The sequence below is a fragment of the Corvus brachyrhynchos genome, unplaced genomic scaffold (assembly GCF_000691975.1).
Source record: "Corvus brachyrhynchos isolate BGI_N302 unplaced genomic scaffold, ASM69197v1 scaffold305, whole genome shotgun sequence".
In the NCBI taxonomy this organism is placed as follows: Eukaryota; Metazoa; Chordata; class Aves; order Passeriformes; family Corvidae; genus Corvus; species Corvus brachyrhynchos.
The window spans coordinates 1,650,381-1,667,785 of NW_008239284.1; the positions used below are offsets into that span (position 1 = coordinate 1,650,381).

Consider the following 17,405-nt stretch of genomic DNA (forward strand, 5'->3'; position numbering starts at 1 on the left):
AGGAACCTCCCCATCAACCCAGCGAGGCTGTGTTGAGCCCACACTGAACAAACCCCCAATTTTTCCATTTTAGAGAGCAACAAATTACCTGGAAATCACATTTATCCACCAGTTCTTGCTTCCTTGTGGCATCACATCCCTTCCACCACCTCCTGGAGCAGCAATCTACACCCAACCATGTCTAACAGCAGGACATAAAAGGCCTTTTGTGCCCCCAAACCTCCAGGCAGCACTAAATTTACAGCCCGTAGCACACACAAATCAGGGTGGGAAATGCCTGTGAGGACCTGAAATCACACCAAGGCTGACATTGAGCACAGCAGGAGCCTGCTGGACATACAAATCACTGCCTGGAGAACAGAGCAGCGAGGAGGGAGATCTCCAGAATCAACAAGCAGAGGCTCAGGTGTGCAAACAACAGTGGCAGGAGCTGGGGGGACAGGGACAGGGAACTGGCACTGCTCCGGGTGCTGAGTGTGGTTATTCCCTGGCATTCCAAGCAGGTATGGGATGAGGATGGAGGGATTCAGCTGGGTGTTCTGCTGTTGGGACTGTCCCTGTGGCATCTCCTCTGCTGAGCTCACTGGCAGGGGGATGGAAAAGAAAGAAAAGCAGCGATTTCCCCAGCGCAGCAAAACCGGGGATTTGGAGCAGTACGGAATCAAACAGGAACAAAAACCCCCAAGGAGAACAATGCAGCTTCTTTTTTCTTATCCTGTGTTTAAACCTTCAGGCTTCTGGTGTTTAGGAGATGGATCCTGACCCTGGCACAGGGGACAAATGGTGGCATCAGTAAGGTCACCCATGGAACCTCCAGCCAGTCCCTCCCTTTTCCAGCTCTACCAAGCAGAAACAAATTGTCCTGTGCCTCTTTTTGTCCCTGCCTTGAAATCCTGGTGCCCCAGAGCACTGCCACCGACATCCCTGGGACACAGCTGGGCAGCCAGCCAGGGGTGTGGGCAGAGGTGCCAGCCCAGAGGAGCATCCTGCACTCTGGGAGAGACCAAGGATCTGCAGGGAGCTTCCAGCAGCACTTCTGCTGCCTGAAAAGCACTCTGCCATCTCTAGGATGCTCCTACAGTCCCTGTCCCATGCCCCAGCGACCCCCTCATGGCCCAGGGTCCATTTTCCTGCTTAGAACCTGAGAGAGATTAAAACTTGGATTGATCCAAACCTCCAAGTGCAGCATTTTTATTCTGTGACAAAAAGGGAAACAGGAGTCTGCAGCGCTCAGGACAGCTCAGCAGTGGCTGCATTTCCCCTAAAAGTCTCTTTGGCTACGAAGGGAACCCTGGTGACCTCAGTGCCACAACAATTTGAGGGACAGGATCATGTCTGTCCCAGCCCTCTCCACCAGACCGGCCCCAGCTCGTGCTGCCAGCTTTGACAGATTTAAGGGACTTTATGGGGCCACTGAACAAAGCTAAGGCTGAGCCCTAAACAGGCCAGGGCTGATCGATGGAGAAATCACAGAATCACAGAATTTTAGGTTGGAAAACACCTTTAGGATCAGTGAGTCCAAGAAATGCCTCCCTGCACAGACAGAGAGGGAATCAGAGCAGATCACCCCTCACCCTCAGCAGCCCAGCACCAGCCCAGGGGACTGGGAGAACATTTCAGAGTTTAACATCCATCAGATGTCGACTGACATAAGGAATAGGAAAGAACTGACCCTCAGAGCCCATGAGATTGCACTGGAGGAAGCAGTGATTGGATATCATTGCAGGGAATTGGGTGATTTCGAGAGAAAAACACACCAGAAAAGAAACATTGACTGAAGTAAAATGATCCAGCCTGAGGAGTCAAACGTGCCCCATCCCTGAGTGGCACACAGATCCCTCCAGTGGCTCCCTTTCCAACTCATTTCACTGGTGAACACACACAATTTTAACCCCAAATGTCCCTTCCAGGATCAGCTGTGACCCCAGGCTGTTCAGAGAAGGGAACATCTTGGGATCTCCAGGGAAGGCTGGAGGAGCTCGGGGTGATGTGTGTGCACGTGACGGGGTGAGTGAGGTGTAGATCTCCCTTCACAAGAGCTCTGCAGCCAACTCTGAGCAGTGCAGCCTCAGAAGGGCCCAGCCAAACCCCAGAGCATCGCTGAGGAACCTGAGTGTGGACTGAGGTGGATGCAGCCGAGGCCAGCCTGCTGATGGATGAGGATCAGCCCTGTTTTGTTGATGCCTAATGTTTTTTGTCTTTTTTCTTTTATATATCCTCTGTATTCTTCACACATACATTTGGAGCTCTGTAGCCTGGTGTATCCATGGCTAGTTCTCCCGGTGCTTTTCCCTACTTTTTCCCTAAGCAGAAAGACAAAACACCTTCCAAAGCCCCTATCCCATCTCGGTTCTCCTCGGGAACCAAAGCCAAAACCAGCTCTTCCAGACACATTTTCATCAACAAAGTTCAGTCCCATCTGAGGGGGGAGGATTTAGAAGGGGCTTTGACCTGGGGGGGAAATGGCATCACCTCTTGTGCTACTAACTAGGGATTTTTGTCAATTATGCTAATTTGTTAAACATATAAAAACTGTGCTCACCCCGTGTGGGTGGGCTTTCGTGGACATTTTCCATGTTTGCCCCAGAGGCCTCCAGTAAAGACCAACCTTTATATGACCTCCTCCACTGATGTTACCTGGGAAGGGTGTGTTGTTTCATTTATAGGTTCTTAAGGCATCCCTATCCCGAGGGTGATCCCGCTGGTTCTGCTCGGTAACACAGGATCCCTGTGAATGCCAGTGCTGCAGGAGGAGCCAGCACATCCCAGCTGAGAGCTGGCCTCTAAAATCGTGCCCTGCAGGCAGTGAGAGCACCTCGAGCACAGCACTGGCTCCAAACCGAGCAGCTTTGGATGCAGGATGAAGGAAGAGGGCACCAGACCAGGATCTTTAATGGGAAACTCCTCCCTGCCAGCTCAGCAAGGTGAGAGGGACTTTGTGATGAGGAGACTGCGGGAGCTGGGCCTGGTTAGTGTGGAGAGCAGAGGACTGAGAGGAGATCCCATCAATCCATATAAATATCTCCAAGAGGTGTCAGAGGATGGTGCCAGACTCTTTTCAGTGAGAGGACAAGCAGCAACACCACAAACTAAAATACAAGAGGTTCCACTTTAACATGAGGAAGAAATTTGTTCCCTGAGGGTGGAAGAGCTCTGGAATAGCTGCCCAGGGAGGATGTGGAGTTTCCCTCTCTGGAGACATCCCAAACCCACCTGGACACGTTCCTGTGTCACTGCCCACCCCCTCTGGGATCGCTCTCACCTTCAAGCCAGTGCTCTCTGCCTCAGAGCCTTTGTCCACACCCGTGATGTAGATGCCCAGGGAATATTCTGCTCCTCCTCGGATCATGAGGCCCAGGGATTTGCCTTCGTTCAGGACCAGATTCACCTGCAGAGGAAGAGGAAGGGACATTTATGTGGTGTCCAAGTGCTGCCCCAAAGAGAGGTGGGACACAGCCACAGAGCTGCACCCCTGCTGTGCCCTGGGTTGGACAGCAGCTCCTGTGGGATTGAGGGGGCAGCAGGGACACCGGGAGGAAAAGCCAGCTCTGGAGGCTGAGAGGCTCAGCTAAATATCGGTGGATTTTCAGCCATAAATCAGCAGATCCACGGCAGTTTTCCACTCTCTCCTCTTACAGGTATCTCTCAGGGGTAGAGACCGACCTGAGAGCAACCCCCAAAACCCCATGAGCACCAGTGGGGTGATGCCAGCCAGCACGGGCTGTGAATTCCCCCTCTGGCACCCCTGCCCTGTGCAAACAGAGCCATGATCCCTCTCCACCCAGACTGGGAATGAGCCCAGCCCAGTCCTCTGCCCTTCCTGGTGCAGTGCTGGCTGTGCAGGGCCACTCCAGGTGCTCTCCCCACAGGGGCATGTGCCTGATTATCTCCAATTAACAATGCCAGGACAAACTTCCCATCAAACAAACATCCAGCATATACTGCAGAAGATATTTCACATTTCCCACACCCTGCCAGGCAGCACCTGCACAGATGTTCTCCCCACCAAATGCTGATTTGCAAACCCAGCTCCCACCTGCCTTCCTCCACCCTCTCCTCCTCCCAGGGCCTGACAATATTTGGAGGTTCAGCTGATAATTTTGAGTGCATGAGCCAGCCTGTGCTCTGCTCCCTTGAGGACTCTCCATTTAAAATGGCCTTTGTTCACTCGCTGCATGACACTTTCTAAATGAATAACTCCAGGCTTGTTTTTTTGCTTTGCTCCCAAGTTTTAAGTCACGTCTGGAGAAAAGTAGACAGCGGGAATAAAAACAAATGAGAAAAGCCAAAATGTGTTTCACATTGATAGAAACAACCAGGAACAGGCTGTTCGTAAAGGGCTTTTATACTGAAACTCCTTCACTGCAGTCAACCCAAAATCTTGCACATTTACCTGGATGGAAAAATAATTCCCAGCCTCAAGTCAGTAATTAATCCATCTTTCTAGAGGACACAGCATCACAGAGGGAATTCAGGCCAGTCTTAGAGTGGCTGGTATTGAAAACCCATTTTCTGTCTTGGTGATAGAAACACAGCAATCAGCAGCAGGACACAAATCTACCTAAGGCTGCACATTTTGGACTTACAGAAATGGATGCAAAGCTGGAATGAGAACTGTCAGACATCAACTACCTGTACCAGCATCCTTCTCTGAAAAAAACCTGATGTTCCCTGGTTTCCTTTCCCTGCTTTAGAGTGCAGAAAGTGCTGGAAACAATTTTAGCATTGAAGGATTGTAAAGGAATTGTAGAGACCTTCACGCTTCAGGCTGGAGAGATGAGCAGGGCATTGAACCCACCCCAAGGAGCAGCTGCCTGTCACATCCAAGGGCAGTTTGGTTTTCTCTTCACACAGAAACCTTACTCTGGACCACAGAACACTTTGCTGAGTGATTTTGAAAATTAGGAAAATATTCAACTTTTCTGAAGGGCTGTTCCCTCCCGATCTGTCTGATGGCATTTGGGATTTCTGTGCTGTAAGTTTTTCACCCCACTGTGGCTGTAGCTCTCAAAAATTCCCCAATGTCGAGAAAAATACAAGTAGGAGGGATGCAGCAAGGTGCCTGGAATCACAGATCAGGGCAAAATACACTGGGAATGACAACATTCTCTCTCTAAGTCCCTGCATGACATTTTTATGTGCTGGGCTTAGCAACAGGAGGGGCAGCTCTGCATCCACACATTTCCATTTCCCTTTAACACTATCCTGGTAAGCTGAGAAGCTGCTCCCCCCACATGGGGAGAGCATCAGGTGGAATAAGAGATACCCCCTGTCCCTCTGCAGCTGAGGTGCTGCCACGTGAGCTTCGTTCACCCCTGCACCGGGCAAACCTGCCCTTCCAGAGGCAGGAAAGCCACGGCTACAGAAAGCCTGGAGCCACGAAAACCAGCAAACCCGAGCAGCGTGGAAAAACCTCAGCACTCCTGCACAATACATCGCTGCTGGCAGCCCAGAAAGTCGGGTTGCTGAGGGCTTAATTGCATCTCTTAATCAGCTAATAGCTACAGCTCCCTGAATGAGCCCTGCGGCAGGAGCCGCCGGGAACAGACTGGCAGGGAAACAGCCAGGGAGCATCCAGCTCATGGACACACTGCAGGTTTTGGGAAGGGCTGGGGAAGGGAGTGAGTGCTGGCAGGCTCAGGGGGGTCAGGCTGGGAGGGAAGGAGGAATGGAGGGATAAGCTGATGGCCGGGATGAAGCGAAGGCTGAGCCGCTCCATGCCAAGGGCTTAGGGATCACAGGAGACAATTTGCAGTCCCTTCCCAAGGGTCTCTGTCTCCAGGGATGGGCACAGCGCAGGCGTGGTGACGGCAGGGGTGGCCCTGCCATGCTGGCTGTCCCAGGCACAGCAGTGCCACACTCCTGCCAGCCTGGCCCCACACACGGCTCTGCGGTGACACTGAGGCACGAGCGCAGCTGTGCTGCCCAAGGAGGGAGCTCAGCCGGTGACCAGGCTGATATTCCCAGTGGTTCCCAGTGGTTCCCAGTGGACAGTGATGATCCAGGGCCCCTCTGGGAACAGACCCTCGACACAGCATTCCCTGGGCCAGGCCCTTCTGCTTGGGCTTTTCCACTCAGGCTGGCACACGTGTGATGAACCCTCCGGTGCCAAGGCTCGGGCCAAAGAGGGCATTTTGGTTCCATTTCCACTTCATGCTTCTTCCCTCCTCCCTGGCTGAAGCTCACCGAGGGTGAGAAACTGTAACACCCCTCAGGGAGAGCTGGGATCACTTTGAGCTCCTAAATCCAGACTGTGCTGACACCAGGCAGCAAACAAGGGCAGCTGTTCTGCGGGGAAAACTGAGGACTTCGGAGAGTAATAGAATGGTTTGGGTTGGAAGGCATCTTAAAGCCCATCCAGTGCCACCCCTGCCATGGGCAGGGACACCTCCCACTGTCCCAGGCTGCTCCAAGCCCCAATGTCCAGCCTGGCCTTGGGCACTGCCAGGGATCCAGGGGCAGCCCCAGCTGCTCTGGGCACCCTGTGCCAGGGCCTGCCCACCCTCCCAGGAACAATTCCTTCCCAATATCCCATCTAATTCTATCATCCTTCAGCTTAAAGCCATTCCCTGTGTTCTGTCCCTCCATGCCCTTGTCCCAAGTCCCTCTCCAGCTCTCCTGGAGCCCCTTTGGGTACTAAAGGCACAGTAACATCCAGGCAAGGTCACCCCCCACACCTCGCCAGGCATTCCCAGGCTCACCATGGCACCGTCACTGCCCAGTGCCCACCTCCTTCCCTGTGCCATTCCCAGGCTGTGCCCAGCCCCAGGCAACTCCTGCGTGCATCACACAGGAACACTGGGAAGTTCAAGGTCACAGTTTTAATTTCTGTCTCAACACTGAAACATCTGCCATCTCCTGTAGCAGGAAATGAAGGGGGAAAAAAAAAAAAGCCATAATCAGTGAGGCATTTGCTCCGAGCTGATTCCTGCACAGGATTCCTTCTGTCTGGGTTTATGGAATTACCTGTTGACAGATTCAATTTTGCCATTAGAAAAAGGCCTTTCAGACAGGAATTAGCCTGCCCCAGTACGGCTCAGCACACGGCTGTGTGGCTGAGGAGCTTTCAGCCACGTTGACAGCTATCTCCAGGCCATTACTGCTGCCACACAACACAAACGGCACTTCGGGAGGCTGGCAGGGCTCATCCTCCTCCTGCTTCCTGAGGAAACCCCACAGTTTGTGTCTAGACATCCTACAAACAGCGAGTGCGGGGAGGCAGAGCTGGCTCCCAGCCATTCACTGAGTCCTGGGAGCAGCTGGGGGGTGCCAGAGCCACCAGAGCTGTCCCAGTGTCACCCCCTGCCCAGGGCAGCTCCCTAAGGCCACACCAGGACTCGGGCTGCCACTTCCAAGGGTGTTCAACAGCACCACTGGGGACAGGGAGCAGCTCCCAGGGCTGAGAGGTGACACCAGAGCACAGGGACAGTGACCAAATCAAATCCTCTGCCCATGCCAAGCCTCAGTCCAGCTCCTGCTGAGCCCAGCACTGCCTCCTCATGGGGCAAGGCATGGCTCACCCAGCAATTGCCACTTTTGGGTGCTTTTTCTGCTCAAAGTGCCTAAAACCGCAATGAAATGGAACTGCTGCCCCTCAGGGTGAGCTGAGGTGTGATCCAAAGGACATTTTGGGGTAAGTCTGCTGGGACAGAGCTACAGAATGCCCGAGGCAGAAGGATGACTCCTGGAAACATTCAAGGCCAGGGTGGGTGTGGCTCAGGGCAAGCTGGTGTGGCTGAAGATGCCCCCTGCTCACTGCAGCGGGTTGGATTAGATAGGATTTAAAGATCCTTTCCAACCCGAATCATTCCACACCTTTAATCCCCAAGGCACCAGTAGCTCACACCCCATATCCCAATCCCAGAGGGAACCAAACCAGCCCCCCACCAGCCTGGATATCCTTAAAGCTGTAAACAAAATCAACCCCCAGCAAGGTCAGAGCGAGCAAACCGTGAGAGATGTGGGGAGCTGGATCATCCACACTGAAAATGTCATCACAAACCAACAGAAAGAAATCCTTCCTTTCCCTCTCCTGCATCTCTTATCCTTCAAGTAGGCACCAGCAGTGTCTCACAAATTCAAACCACGCAATATTAGCGTGGATATTTTATATATATATATTTTTTTAATAAAAATTACAGCTACTTTTGGCTGCAGAACTGCCTGAAGAGGAGGAGATGTTCACACTCTCTTTATGACGTTTTCTTTCTTCTGCTGCACCGAGAGCTTGAAGGAATAAGCAGCTCCCCTGGCAATAAGCACATTAAGGCACCAATTCAGCTGATGGAATGGTGCTTCTCAGAGAACTCGCAGCCCAGCACTGCCAGAGTGCTCTGCACACTTCATCTTCCTCCCAGCTCAGCAGCACCTCCGAGTTTTCGCTGTCTGAGGGCTCCCAAAGTGCTTCTAATGAAATCAGCTGTTGATCCAAGTCCATCAATGACAATTCACAGCACAAATGGCCCTTGCTGCTGCTGTGACAAATCCTGAGGACTTTAAGCCTGGAGAGATGATAAAAATCCAAGTTCTCTGAAGCAGAAGGGGAGCAGAAGGGAAGCAGGTCCCCGCTTTCCAGCGAGCAGTGACATCCTGGATGGGGCTGGGGGCTGTCACCTGTGTGTCTGACACCTGCTGTGGCTGGCCTGGCTCCAGCAACGTTTCCCAGAGCTTTGCACTAGTGCAAACCCTCCCTTTCACACCTCCTGACCACTCCATCTGCGGGCACAGGGCTCTGACGAGACGCTGGATTCACCAATTCCAACCACAGGAAAATGCTAAATTTGGAGAATACGGCACCTGCCACACACAGCACAGACAAGGAAAACAAGGATCTGTAACACCTTGCACAGCCCCAGGCTGAACCTGCCAGCAACTCCTTCAGCCTTGCATTCCCTGTATTCTCACATCCCGTCTCCAGAGCCATCACTCGTGGTAGGTCAGGTCTGCACCAAAAAGCTGGCCCAGATCTCAGCACCCCCTGGCTCACCCAGAACAGCCTCTGACCCGAGCTCGGGGCAGGCTGGATTCTGCCCAGGGTAGGATGGGCAAAGCCAAGCCAGCTGCCAAATCCCAATCCCCAAATCCCTTCGGTGTGGATTCTTCCGCAGCTGGAGGTGAAGGAATCCCAGTGTCCACAGGAAAATGTGGACAAAGCCACAGGGCAGGAAAGCTTCCTTTGGAGCTGAACCACACTGCCCAAAGCCACTCGAGCTCAGCCAGACCCCAACCACCCTGTTCCACACCTCATCCCACCAGGATGTTCCCACAGATCCCTGGACAGAGCAGTTACACCATCACACACCTCACAGTGGTGGCTTCCATTTCAAACCTTGGGATAACAAATCCTTCACTTCTGGATAATCATTTTATTAAACTTGGTGACAAATGACAAACCCGTCCTTCCAGGCATGCAGATGTACTGCAGGAAGAGGCAGCCACACAGGGATATTTCCATTGCCTGAAGAACGCCAGATGCCTCCACCAGCCTTGAATTTAACCTTGGAAAAGCTGGAAATATCCCTCAGACTCTGGTGGTGCCGCAGCCATGCTGAGCTGCAGCAGTGGATTCGCTCGCTCCAGCCTCCTGCTGCAGGGCTGGAGCTGCTCTGCTGTGCTCCCCCAAACCCTGCCTGTTTGAAAGCTTTGGCAGATTCATTCCAGGACATTCAGATCGATTGGAAATAGGAGAGAGTGGGGATAAAAAAACCAACCAACTAATTCTTCCTTCAGAGTGTAAAACCGCCCACAAATCAAACAGGCCTCAGTGCCTGTCAATTCTGGTTGACTGGGCTGCATTAACCAGGGATTTGTTGCATTTATTTGCATTTTTGTGAACAGAATAACCCCACTTTCAGCAGTTAACTACATCTCTGTAGCTACCTATAAATCTACACACACAAATGAAAAGAGAGAAAACTGGAGACAGGTTGTTCCCCCGCTCTGGGACACGTTCTCACCCCTCCATGGGGCTCAGTAATTCAGGACACAGCGACTCAGCTCATCCATGCCCTGCAGGCTGCGTGCACAGAGTGTCACAGCAAATAACCCCTCTGCACCACCAGCCAGGGCAGGCTCTGCTTGCTGCCAGCAGCCTTGGACCGGGGGGAATTGCCTCCCCCATCAGCTGGCACAGCAAGGCACCTCTGGATACGGAGGTGTCTGGGCAGCCTTGAGCATTTCAGAGCTGTGGCAGGCAGTAATTTTCTTGTTTTCTGGTCTTACAGATGGGAAATCAGGAGTGGAGGCTATTGCAAAGTGCATTCCAAGCCCTGTGCACTTAAAGCAGTGACCAGTGTCCCTGCTGGCATGTCACCAAGGAGTGGGGCCAGCAGAAGGCTGAACATTCCCTCTGCATCCCATCCCTGAGAGCTTCAAATATTTCCTGCAGTTTTCATGGATTCTTCCCAGGTTAACAGAGGGGCCTCCAGTCCCTGTCCTGGGGTCAAAGCGTGATCCTCTCCTGGAGAGAGTCCAGAGGAGGCACCAGGGGGATCAGAGGGATGGAGCAGCTCTGCTGGGAGAGCTGGGATTGTTCAGCCTGGAGAGGAGAAGCTTTGGGGAGACCTCATTGTGGCTTTGCAGTGCCTGAAGGAGCCACCAGGAAACCTGGAGAGAGACAAATTCCAAAGGATGGAGTGGCAGGATAAGGAGGAAGAGCTTCAAACTGTCAGATAGTAGGGTTAGATGGGATATTAGGAAAGAATCCTTCCCTGGGAGGGTGGGCAGGCCCTGGCACAGGGTGCCCAGAGCAGCTGGGGCTGCCCCTGGATCCCTGGCAGTGCCCAAGGCCAGGCTGGACATTGGGGCTTGGAGCAGCCTGGGACAGTGGGAGGTGTCCCTGCCCATGGCAGGGGTGGCACTGGATGGGCTTTAAGGTCCTTTCCCACCCAAACCAGTCTGGGATTCTCTGCTGAAGCCAAAGGGCCGCCTGACTGCGTGGAGCAGCACCAAGGAATGGAAGGACACAAGCTCAGATTTCTGAAGAGCCACTCCTCACACCTGGGCAAAGGCTGCTGAGGCCAGGAGGTCACCAGGACGAGCAGGAGCACACCCAGGGCTGGCACATCTTCCCAGGGCTCTGCAAGTGGCCAGGACCACACGAGGCTGAGACAGAGGCAGGGGACACTCAGCTGCAGGGTTTTGAGCATTTCATGTCCACACACAGCGAGGACTGAAGGAATGCTGTGCACAGAAACAACTCCTCCCCACAGCTTTGCAGAGCTGCTGCTGCTCTGTCAAGGTGACACGGGGTGGCAGGGGGTGGGGGACACCAGCCAGCAGCGCCTGCTTTTCTCCTCTCCTTAAAAGTAAAAATAATAGGCCCTTCTCCCTTGTGGCCCACATGAATATTTCATCAGCAAACTGCCTCATCCTGTATTAGATTTTTCTCTCCCTCTGGCTGAGATGGGAAGCTCCCAGACCCTTCCACAGCGTTTCCAGGAGCTGAGGACATTTTGGGCACAGACAGAGCGACAGCAGGATAAAAGGATGGAAACAGTCGGGGCTCTGAGCAATTCTGTGTCTTTGGGAAGCCAGTGCTCCCTCCTGGGACAGTGTTTTGATATCCCATGGGTGGCAAGGAGGAAATCCACATCCTGCTTGTATAGGCTGGGGCTCCCTGTCCATCCGTCCCTTCGCTCCACGGGCACCTGGAGCAGTCTGCAGTGACAACCTGCAGGCCTGGCTGTGAGGGAGAGGAGACATCAAATCCCTGAGATCAGGTATTGCAGCTCGGACACCCTGTGCTGGCTTCACTTACACCGAGGTCTGTTTAAAGGAGGGCAGCTCACAGCAAGAGAGCAGAGCTGGAAATTCCAGGTGCTGATGGTTCCCTTCTGTCAGAGGCCCGGGATGCAGGCCCAGCACTGGCCACACTCCCCTGGTGTCACTACAGAAAACATTCCTTTTTTCCCTCACCGGGGTTTTCCCTCAGGCTGCCTCTCCCCAAATGGAAAAGGAAAATAATCTGGTTTATTTTAGAGCTTTCTTAGAAGAGAAAAATTGGGGGTGAGGGTTTTTTTTTTTTTTACTTAGACAAAATTGCCAAGAGATCCAAGAAAGCCTCACAGGAACACTTGAGGAAAGATCTGGAATGCAGGAGGAAAGGCAGAAATGCACTCTGGGATCCAGCCCTCCACATCCATGAGTGGCACAGATTGGAAGAGACCTTAAAGATCACCCAGTGCCACCTCCTGCCATGGGCAGGGACACCTTCCACTGTCCCAGGCTGCTCCAAGCCCCAGTGTCCAGCCTGGCCTTGGGCACTGCCAGGGATCCAGGGGCAGCCACAGCTGCTCTGGGCACCCTGTGCCAGGGCCTGCCCACCCTCCCAGGGAACAATTCCTTCCCAATCTCCCATCCAGCCCTGCCCTCTGGCACTGGGAAGCCATTCCCTCTTGTCCTGGCACTCCAGGTCTTGCCCAAAGTTCCTCTGCAGCTCTCTTGGAGCCCCTTTAGGCCCTGCAAGGTGCTCTGAGGTCTCCCCAGAGCTTTCCTGTCTCCAGGCGGGACATGGATGTCAGTCCCTCGATGTCCAGCCAAACATCCACGTGTTGGGAAAAGCGTTAAAACCCACTCCTGGTTTGGTGGCTGTTCCTGGCATGACCCTCCCTGCCAGAGCAGGCTGGACAATTCCTTCCCTCCAGCTCAGCTTCTCCCTGTGTCAAAGGGGAACAAAGCCAACCCATCCCATCCTACTGCACTCCTCGGGGCACACAGGGGAAAGCTACAGCCCAAGGGACCAAACCAGGATGCTAAAGGAGAGCCAGGCCATCCCAGTGGAGAATCACACAGACAACAAACCCAGGGGGAACAAAGAGGGTTGGGATCTACATGGGAAGAGGCCCCCAGGGCTGTGTCTGATCCCTCTTTGCTCACCTTCTTCTCATCGCCCTCCTGCAGGAGCTGGAGGTGGCTCCTCTTCTCGCTGTCCCTGCGCAGGGAGCTGTTCTGGTGGTGGGGCAGCCCCGTGGGAGGGGACACGCTGCGGCCCTGCGGGTCCACCCACGTGTAGATGTGGTTGGTGACATAACCCCCGGGGATGCGCCCCACCGAGTGCACCGACAGGTTCAGCTTCTTGCAGCCCTTCAGCACCTGCAAGACAAGCCAAGGACAAGGAGTTAATGCCTACCTGGACTTCAGGGGGACACAGCTTTGCACTTCTTGAGGCTCAAAGATCTCCAGCTCCTCTGCAGCCACCAGCTGAATGATGGAGCTGCATAAAGAGGTGGTGGGAAAAGCTGGGATTTTTCTATTCTCTCCTGGTGGCAACAGAGTTAAGGCAAAGCTGCTGCTGCTGGGGAAACATGGAGAAAACCTTTCCCGTCAGCCAGGGAAAGAACAGAGTGAAGCAAAGTGGGGAGGTGAGGTGGGCAGAGCTGTGCCCAGGATGGGCGGAACCCGGGACTGAGCAGCTTCCGCAGCTCTGGAGAGGAGTCAGAGCAGGACAGGGAGCAGTGCTGGAGGAAAGCAGCACTGGTCCCTGTCCAAAGTCCCTCTCCAGCTCTCACGGAGCCCCTTTAGGCACTGGAAAGTGCTCCAAGATCTCCCTGGAGCCTTCTCCCCCTCCAGGCTGAACATGGATTTCAGCCTCTCAGTCACCGTGCTGGCAGCAAACAACAGCCAGTGTGGGAAAAGCCTCAGCTCAGCCCCAGCTTTGTCCCCACAACTCCAGCCGTTGGAACAGCTCCTGATGCCTTCAGGGAACATCGACAGCATTCCCAGAAATTCAGCCACGGAGTTACCAGCTGCCTTCCCCGGCACAAGCAGTCAATTAACGAGTGCAATAATTACTAAACGCGCACACACACTTACACCAGCACGCACAGAGATGACCTTGGGGCCCAGAGGAGGTGATTTGCAATCACTCCTCTGCCCCTCCAGCTTCCACTGTGAGCAGCTGACACAGGAAACTTAAATTAACACAGAGGAGTTCTCCCTGGGGACAGCTGTAAACGCTGATCCCTCCAGAGGCCTCGGGAACGTCAGCACTGCAGCTCTGCTCTCAGAAAGGAGGTGTTTAGGGTTTTTTTCCCCATATATACATCATTTTGATGAGCTGCTCCTGCAAGGTCTCCTGTCCCCACTGAGCAGAGAAGCTGCTGAGCAAAGCTTGTGGCTGGGAAGAACTAAAACCAGCAGCTCCTCAGTAAAGGGTGAAATTGTCAGTAATACTGGGCTGGCTGGATCCCAGCCCTGAGCTGGCAGAGCTCCTGTCCCTCCCTGCCAGAGCCACAGAGGATCCAGCTCAAACCTCACTTCAGCCTCTCCATCACACAGAGCAACTTGGCTGCCAACTTGTCACGTGCTGGCAAGGTCACCGTGTGCCCAGAGGGCTGGCACAGGGGCTGCCCAGCCAACAGCCCCATCAGGATACCTGCAGAGCGCTTCACCCCCCTGGGCTGCTCACCAGCTCCAGCCCCTGTTCCTGCAGCTTCCCATCCCTCAAACACATCCTTGCTGTGATCTCCTCCCTCCCTGTAGGCACACGGAGCCCAGCTGGGCTGGCAGAGGTGCTCACCATGCCCAGTCTCACTGGGATGATGGAGCAAGTTCTAAACCCTCTGCCCGCTCCATGGGACCACTCTCCCATGGGCACTGTGGCCGTGCCAGGCTTCAAGGGCACAGAGCAGCTTCCTGAGCCAAAGCTGCCGCACAGCCAGGCTCAGGATGGGCTGAACTCCATGGAAATCAAGGAACTGGGGGTGGCAGGGACCCTTCTCAGCTACCCCAGAGCTACCAGGGCAAGGGATCCCTGTGAGATGGGGTACAGGACCCCCTGAAATGTTCTTTGTTCACCCAAACTGGAGCCATCTCTATAAAACCTCTTCTGAGTCTGCATAACATCATCGTACCCCTGTACCTAAAATCCTGTGTCCAGTTTTGGGCCCCTCAATTTGGGAAGGACATTGAGGGGCTGGAGCGTGTCCAGGGCAGGGAATAGATCTGGGAAGGGGCTGAAGCACCAGGAGAGGCTGAGGGAGCTGGGAAAGGGGCTCAGCCTGGAGCAAAGGAGGCTCAGGGGGGACCTTGTGGCTCTGCACAAGGCCCTGACAGGAGGGGGCAGCCGGGGGGGTCGGGCTCTGCTCCCAGGGAACAGGGACAGGAGGAGACGGAACGGCCTCAGGCGGGGCCAGGGGAGGCTCAGGGTGGACAGCAGCAGTAATTTCCCCATGGAAGGGGTGGTCAGGCCTTGGAAGGGGCTGCCTGGGGAGGTTTGGAGTCCCCATCCCTGGAGGTGTTTAAGGAAAGACTGGACACGGCACAGGAATCCCCTCCCTTCCTCAGACAATCCATCCTGGCAGGGCAGAGAAGGAGCAAAGGAAACCCTCTGGGCTTTGTACCACACAGGGGAGACACCGGGCACAGGAGAAGGGACCAGGCACAGGCAGGGGTTCCACGCTGGGCACCATGGAGCATCACAGCCTGCCCCGGGGACAGGGCAGAGGTGGCGGCCGAAGCCTGGCACAGCCACTTAACCTCAGCCAAATGCCATCCCCTGGCAGGGCAGGCACAGAGCAGAGCTGCTCTCTGCAGGCACAGTGAAGTTAGCAGGGATGAGAGCCCAGAGATTTACACGGGGATTTTTATGTCCCCCTGCAGCTCCCTTGACAGGGCCACCATGAGCACAGATCTCGGCGCAGGGAGATGTTTTATGCATGAAGGTGACAGCAGAGAGCCCCAGGGGAGGGGAGCAGCTGCACAGCTGGAGGCAGCAGGACCGGCCAGGGCTCCCTGGCAGCCTCCAAACAAGAGGGGACACAAAAGGAGGAGTGAACAGAAGCTGGCAGTGCCCACCAGGACATTGCTGGTGACACTCTGGGGAGTCCTTTATACATTTACTGAGGTCTCTCCAGCACTCAGTGAGAGAAGCAGTGTCCTGCCCAGCACAGAGTTCCCTTCCCAAAAAACCCTCAGCCCAGGGCACGGCTGGAAGAGGAGCCCATCAGAGACCCTCCTGTCCTTAGGAGCCCTTCAGGACACAGCTCTGGTGGCCTCTGAGCCACCTGCACTGGCTCAGTGACCAGCTCCTTTTGGACTTGGCCACTTACTGACCTGCATCTTTCGGAGACCCTTTGGGTGATCCCAGGCCGGGGAGGACAGTGACACCCACGAAAGATTTTTAAGGGACTTTTAGAGGGACTTTTCACAAGGATATGCAGTAATAGGACAAGGGGGAATGGCTTCACGCTGAGGGATGGCGGAATTAGAAGGGATATTGGGAAGGAACTCTTTCCTGTGAGGGGTGCAAACCCGTTCCCCAACCTGGTGACCACTAAAGTCAGTTCTGCTCAAACATCAGAGCTTCCAGGAAGCTTTTTGTTCACCAGGCACGAGCTCTTCAAACTGCAGCTGCCACGGCTGTGAGAGGACATGAGAGGGAAGCAGCTTTCCCTCGCTTTCACTGGGATAACAGCACGGCATGTGCTCCACACTGAAGCACAGCAGGCACGGGGACAGGATTTGGCACAGATCTGCAAAACCTTTGTGCAGCCACACTCTGAACCAGACTTTAACAAAGCGCTTGGCACCAGGAGCTGCAGAGTGATGAGGCACCAGGTGAGCCCAGTGGGAGAAGCTTCCACCTGCATCCAAACCAGGACAGAATCCACCAGCAGCTGCTGTGCTGAGCTCTGGGAGAGCAGAGTTTCCATCCATCTCCCCGCACAGGGAGAAATGCTGCACTTCCCCTCTCTTTCGGGTTTTTTTTCCCCTCAGGTTTTACCAAGGCCAGACCTCACCCCTGGGTGTCCCTGTCTGCAGGGAGGGCTCAGAGCAGGGCCCAGGCTCTGCTCTGTGGGGCCCAGCAATGGGACAAGAGGAACGGGCAGGAACTGATCCCAGGAAGCTGCATCTGGACATGAGGAAGAACTTCTTCCCGGGGCAGTGACCGAGCTCTGGGACAGGAGCCCAAAGAAGGTTTCACCACTGTGTCCTCCCTCTCGGAAGCCTTAATCCTGCTGGTCCCTGTGCCCAGCTGCTGCTCAAGCGTTGAGCACTTCACTGTCCCCATTCCCAGTGAGATGCCACCATGCCACCAGGCTGGCACCAGCCCTCCAACATTGATTTTGCTGCCAGCCCTGCTTATGAAGCCACCACAGCAAGAGAGAGGGCCAGAACCTGCCCACACAGACAACACAGATCATCCCAGCTCCCTGGGAACAAAAGGAGAAGCTTTTCAGCAGTTCTTATCACAGAATCCCAGGATCACTGAGGTTGGAAAAGACCTCCAAGGCCATCAAGTCCAAGCTCTGACTGATCACCACTTTGTCCCCAGCCCAGAGCAGAGTGGCACGTTCGGCCCTTCCTTGGACACCTCCAGGGACGGGGACTCCAAACCTCCCTGGGCAGCTCCTGCCAAGGCCTAACCACCCTTCCCATGGAGAAATTCCTCCTGGCGGCCACCC

The 17,405-nt window shown here is 54.5% G+C and overlaps 2 protein-coding genes across 2 annotated transcripts in view; one reads left to right on the forward strand and one right to left on the reverse strand.

Moving 5' to 3' along the window:
- The window catches only part of WHRN (whirlin), a 33,038-nt gene extending 18,586 nt beyond the window's left edge, over positions 1 to 14,452 (reverse strand). Inside the window, exons 1-3 of the mRNA XM_017740289.1 lie at positions 14,408 to 14,452; positions 12,877 to 13,125; positions 3,263 to 3,388 (exon numbers count right to left, since the gene is read on the reverse strand). Coding sequence (XP_017595778.1) covers positions 3,263 to 3,388; positions 12,877 to 13,125; positions 14,408 to 14,452 — 420 coding nt within the window. The remainder of the gene's footprint in view (positions 1 to 3,262; positions 3,389 to 12,876; positions 13,126 to 14,407) is intronic.
- Positions 14,453 to 14,588: 136 nt separating this feature from the next.
- Positions 14,589 to 17,405, forward strand: part of ATP6V1G1 (ATPase H+ transporting V1 subunit G1) — a 40,998-nt gene continuing 38,181 nt past the window's right edge. The window contains exon 1 of the mRNA XM_017740291.1: positions 14,589 to 14,754. Within this exon, the coding sequence (XP_017595780.1) occupies positions 14,589 to 14,754 (166 nt within the window). The remainder of the gene's footprint in view (positions 14,755 to 17,405) is intronic.